Source organism: Lygodium microphyllum, chromosome 9 (genome assembly GCF_053477565.2).
Source record: "Lygodium microphyllum isolate KBCC chromosome 9, Lygodium_microphyllum_v1.1.10, whole genome shotgun sequence".
NCBI lineage: Eukaryota > Viridiplantae > Streptophyta > Polypodiopsida > Schizaeales > Lygodiaceae > Lygodium > Lygodium microphyllum.
The window spans coordinates 81,476,701-81,482,084 of record NC_141143.1 but is presented as its reverse complement, the minus strand read 5'-3'; the positions used below and the strand labels follow the sequence as shown (position 1 = coordinate 81,482,084).

General features: G+C 37.4%; 1 protein-coding gene across 1 annotated transcript; it reads right to left on the bottom strand.

Annotated features, from left to right (window-relative positions):
• Positions 1-846: 846 nt before the first annotated feature.
• LOC148031237 (uncharacterized) lies at positions 847-1,996 on the bottom strand. Its single transcript, XM_087685556.1, has 3 exons — positions 1,910-1,996; positions 1,538-1,806; positions 847-1,395 (listed from the first exon to the last, which is right to left on the bottom strand). Exons 2-3 carry the CDS (start codon positions 1,754-1,756, stop codon positions 847-849), a joined length of 768 nt encoding a protein of 255 aa, XP_087541682.1. The 5' UTR covers positions 1,757-1,806; positions 1,910-1,996.
• Between the last annotated feature and the right edge of the window lie 3,388 nt (positions 1,997-5,384).

The window sequence follows — 5,384 nt, the reverse complement described above, 5'->3', positions numbered from 1 at the left end:
AGAAAGGGAACAAGTTCAAAAGATTATTAGAGTTTTAAGATTAAGTACATTCAAGTGTTGAGTTTGCAAGAGTTGGTCAAATAAATACAACGAATAAGCCTGCACATCCAATTTGTAAAATTAGAAAGTCTTGATGTAAATTTATGAGAGCAAAGTACAACTACTAGATCACATCCGAAAAAAGGGAGCAATTGAGCCATAAGAAAAGAACAGTGTTGGTGAGAGGGGGAGCACACAACTTTCTTGGCCGTTTGTTTTGCATTAGATTCAATTGGTATATATATTGGATGACTTTTAGCATGCATTCATGAGAGTTTAATGGCAAATATTAAACTGTAAACTATTAATATTAACATAATATTAACATGTGTAATAGGAAGTGCATTTAGGTGGTGAGTCAAAAGCCGTGAGAACTATCACTTGAGAATTTCAATTTCCATTCGGAGAGGGCAAAAGAAAGTGCCATGGAAAACTTTGGGCAAATGGAAGTGCCATAAAAAAGTTTTCCATGTGTATTAAAATTAAGAGCAGTCAAATACAGCTAGGTGGAGATTCGCAACGAAATAAGAGAAGTTAGGCAAACACAAACATCACTTGCAACGTTGCCAAGAGGAAGCTTGATCGAAGCACATACAATGAAGAACTAGTCCAAAATACCACGGCTGAACTCCAACGTCCAGCAGTACCATTACTAATTTTCCGCTGTTTAGTAAAACTCAGCGAGGCCAAAAACGACGGAGAATGACAAAACAGGGCAATTGCCTAAACGGTTGCCATCAAGAACAGAACAGGATGTTGACTGCTGTTAAGGGCACGCCGTTGGCGTGCATAGCTACTTGCATCTCATCATCCAATCGTGTGATCGGGATGGTATTCATCAACGTGCATGGGCGCTGGTGCTGATGCGGCTTGGTGCACATGATGATGGCGACCGTACGGGTACGGAGCTGGTGCAGGTACGTCGTCCAGATGATGCTGATGATGGTGGTGGTGCTGATACTCATTCTCTACAGGCGTTGGTGTAGGTGTTGAGGCACGGCTCGCATGATGGCCATCGGCGTCTTCGACATGAGGATGAGGATGGCCATACTCATTCTGCCTGGGCGTGGGTGCAGATGGTTCGTGGCGAACATGATAACCATAGACATCGCCGGCACGATCATCATCATCGGCCACAGTTACTCGGTAAAAGCCTTCCAAAGAGAGTGGCACAAACTGGTCGCCAAGCGGGCGAATCCAAATCTTGGCCTCGTACAAGCGAGGCTTCTCTAATAAATTAAGGCCTTCGACAGGCGCAGCTTCAAACCGCAGAACGTACATAAAACCAAGCACAGCTTGCTGTGTTGCTGAGACAACCTTCACCAATTCAAGAGAAGAAGGCTCGTTGCGAAAGTTCTGAGCCGCAGTATTGTCGACGTGTCGTATAAGCAAATGACCAACGACAATACATTAGATTATAATAAGTATGCTAGACAGATGAATGAACCCGCCAACTCATTAATTTCTTATTTAGCTAGTGCGTGCGTTCTTTACCTACCTGCACCTCCTTCGGCAATCCAAGATGCAACACATTATATTGATGGATGGCATAACGGGCCAGCTCTTCCACTCTTCCATTCACTGGCAGGTTGGTTGGGCCTCCGAGCTGAATGGCCGGCGTAGCGGCTATCTCTTGTCCTCTTGAAAGAAGGCAGGCGCATATCATCACTATCGTCAGCACCGTATTTGGAGTAAAACAACGCAAAGGACGGGCCATGGTACCGCTCTTGTTGGTGAATTGATTTATATCGCCGGCCTCTCGATATCCTGCATCCACAACACTGAATATTGTTAAAGACCACCCTCCTCAAATTAATTAGCCATCATTAGAACGATCCAGCATAAGGTATCATAAATACTATCAGAGTACCTGGTACGTGCTAACAGTATCTGATCTCTATCGTTGAACGGAACCGCATAGCAGTGGCAGCCTGTTATATAGATGTGCGAACCTCTGGCAGTCTTTATATAGACCTATAGGCCCGGGTAGCCCTGCTATGATAATAAGGCCGACTTTCATCAAAACAAGCCAAAAGTGATGCTTTTATGCCAAACGACTGGAATCCTATCTTTTAAGGCATATCTATGATTATTTAAAAGAATTTAATGGCTTTGGATGATGGATTATACATTGTAAGTGCTTCCATTGCTCTCTTCTTTTGTGAGGTATGTATATGAGTGCAAACTTCAATATTGCCCTCTTCCATTGCCTTCCCATGTCTTAATCACATATTATGCTTCCTTACTATTATTGATTTTTTATTAGCATTGCCACTACTCAAGTGAATTCTTGACTTATAAATATGAAGATGATAAATGATGTGGTGGCATAGAGTTTTTTAGGAATGTCAATTCCTATTTTCATATGATTTTTAGCAATAGTCTCATGTGGTCTTTAGTACGGGAAGGTTAATTCCTCTCTAACAAGTTTTAAATCTCAAGTCTTTTTATGTTATTGGAGATTGCCCAAGAATTTGGTGTAACTCTAATCTCCTACCTACAAAAGGAAAGGGAATTTTTTTGGTGTAACTCTAATCTCCTACCTGCAAAAGGAAAGGTAAATTTTTTGTTCAAGCATGTGATTAACAAAATATTAGTGAGTTTCATCAAAACAAGCCAAAAGTGATGCTTTTATGCCAAACAACTAGAATCCTATCTTTTAAGGCATATCTATGATTATTTAAAAGAATTTAATGGCTTTGGATGATGGATTATACATTGTAAGTGCTTCCATTGCTCTCTTCTTTTGTGAGGTATGTATACAAGTGCAAACTTCAATATTGCCCTCTTCCATTGCCTTCCCATGTCTTAATCACATATCATGCTTCCTTACTATTATTGATTTTTTATGAGCATTGCCACTACTCAAGTGAAATCTTGACTTATAAATATGAAGGGGATAAATGATGTGGTACATAGAGTTTTTTAGGAATGTCCATTCCTATTTTCATATGATTTTTAGCAATAGTCTCATGTGGTCTTTAGTACGGGAAGGTTAATTCCTCTCTAACAAGTTTTAAATCTCAAGTCTTTTTATGTTGTTGGAGATTGCCCAAGAATTTGGTGTAACTCTAATCTCCCACCTGCAAAAGGAAAGGTAAATTTTTTGGTGTAACTCTAATCTCCTACTTGCAAAAGGAAAGGTAAATTTTTTGTTCAAGCATGTGATTAACAAAATATTAGTGAGTTTCATCAAAACAAGCCAAAAGTGATGCTTTTATTCCAAACGACTGGAATCCTATCTTCTAAGGCATATCTATGATTATTTAAAAGAATTTAATGGCTTTGGATGATGGATTATACATTGTAAGTGCTTCCATTGCTCTCTTCTTTTGTGAGGTATGTATACAAGTGCAAACTTCAATATTGCCCTCTTCCATTGCCTTCCCATGTCTTAATCACATATCTTGCTTCCTTCCTATATTTGATTTTTTATGAGCATTGCCACTACTGAAGTGAAATCTTGACTTATAAATATGAAGGGGATAAATGATGTGGTGCATAGAGTTTTTTAGGAATGTCCATTCCTATTTTCATATGATTTTTAGCAATAGTCTCATGTGGTCTTTAATACGGGAAGGTTAATTCCTCTTTAACAAGTTTTAAATCTCAAGTCTTTTTATGTTGTTGGAGATTGCCCAAGAATTTGGTGTAACTCTAATCTCCCACCTGCAAAAGGAAAGGTAATTTTTTTGGTGTAACTCTAATCTCCTACTTGCGAAAGGAAAGGTAAATTTTTTGTTCAAGCATGTGATTAACAAAATATTAGTGAGTTTCATCAAAACAAGCCAAAAGTGATGCTTTTATTCCAAACAACTGGAATCCTATCTTCTAAGGCATATCTATGATTATTTAAAAGAATTTAATGGCTTTGGATGATGGATTATACATTGTAAGTGCTTCCATTGCTTTCTTCTTTTGTGAGGTATGTATACAAGTGCAAACTTCAATATTGCCCTCTTCCATTGCCTTCCCATATCTTAATCACATATCATGCTTCCTTATTATTATTGATTTTTTATGAGCATTGCCACTACTCAAGTGAAATCTTGACTTATAAATATGAAGGGGATAAATGATGTGGTGCATAGAGTTTTTTAGGAATGTCAATTCCTATTTTCATATGATTTTTAGCAATAGTCTCATGTGGTGTTTAGTACGGGAAGGTTAATTCCTCTCTAACAAGTTTTAAATCTCAAGTCTTTTTATGTTGTTGGAGATTGCCCAAGAATTTGGTGTAACTCTAATCTCCTACTTGCAAAAGGAAAGGTAAATTTTTTGGTGTAACTCTAATCTCCTACCTGCAAAAGGAAAGGTAAATTTTTTGTTCAAGCATATGATTAACAAAATATTAGTGAGTTTCATATGATTTTTAGCAATAGTCTCATGTGGTCTTTAGTACGGGAAGGTTAATTCCTCTCTAACAAGTTTTAAATCTCAAGTCTTTTTATGTTGTTGGAGATTGCCCAAGAATTTGGTGTAACTCAAATTTCCTACCTGCAAAGGGAAAGGTAAATTTTTTGGTGTAACTCTAATCTCCTACCTGCAAAAGGAAAGGCAAATTTTTTGTTCAAGCATGTGATTAACAAAATATTAGTGAGTTTCATCAAAGCAAGTCAAAAGTGATGCTTTTATGCCAAACGACTGGAATCCTATCTTTTAAGGCATATCTATCATTATTTAAAAGAATTTAATGGCTTTGGATGATGGATTATACATTGTAAGTGCTTCCATTGCTCTCTTCTTTTGTGAGGTATGTACACGAGTGCAAACTTCAATATTGCCCTCTTCCATTGCCTTCCCATGTCTTAATCACATATCATGCTTCCTTACTATTATTGATTTTCTATGAGCATTGCCACTACTAAAGTGAAATCTTGACTTATAAGTATGAAGGGGATAAATGATGTGGTGCATAGAGTTTTTTAGGAATGTCAATTCCTATTTTCATATGATTTTTAGCAATAGTCTCATGTGGTCTTTAGTACGGGAAGGTTAATTCCTCTCTAACAAGTTTTAAATCTCAAGTCTTTTTATGTTGTTGGAGATTGCCCAAGTATTTGGTGTAACTCTAATCTCCTACCTGCAAAAGGAAAGGTAAATTTTTTGGTGTAACTCTAATCTCCTACCTGCAAAGGGAAAGGAAATTTTTTTGTTCAAGCATGTGATTAACAAAATATTAGTGAGTTTCATCAAAACAAGCCAAAAGTGATGCTTTTATGCCAAACGACTGGAATCCTATATTTTAAGGCATATCTATCATTATTTAAAAGAATTTAATGGCTTTGGATGATGGATTTTACATTGTAAGTGCTTCCATTGCTCTCTTCTTTTGTGAGGTATGT

What these genes read in the sequence shown, in the direction of transcription:
- LOC148031237 (XM_087685556.1), bottom strand. Translation starts at nt 1,756, where the DNA reads ATGGCCCGTCCTTTGCGTTGTTTTACTCCAAATACGGTGCTGACGATA. An exon ending in GATTGCCGAAGGAGGTGCAG is followed by an intron (nt 1,396 to 1,537) that starts GTAGGTAAAGAA and finishes ACTGCGGCTCAG; the next exon opens with AACTTTCGCAACGAGCCTTC.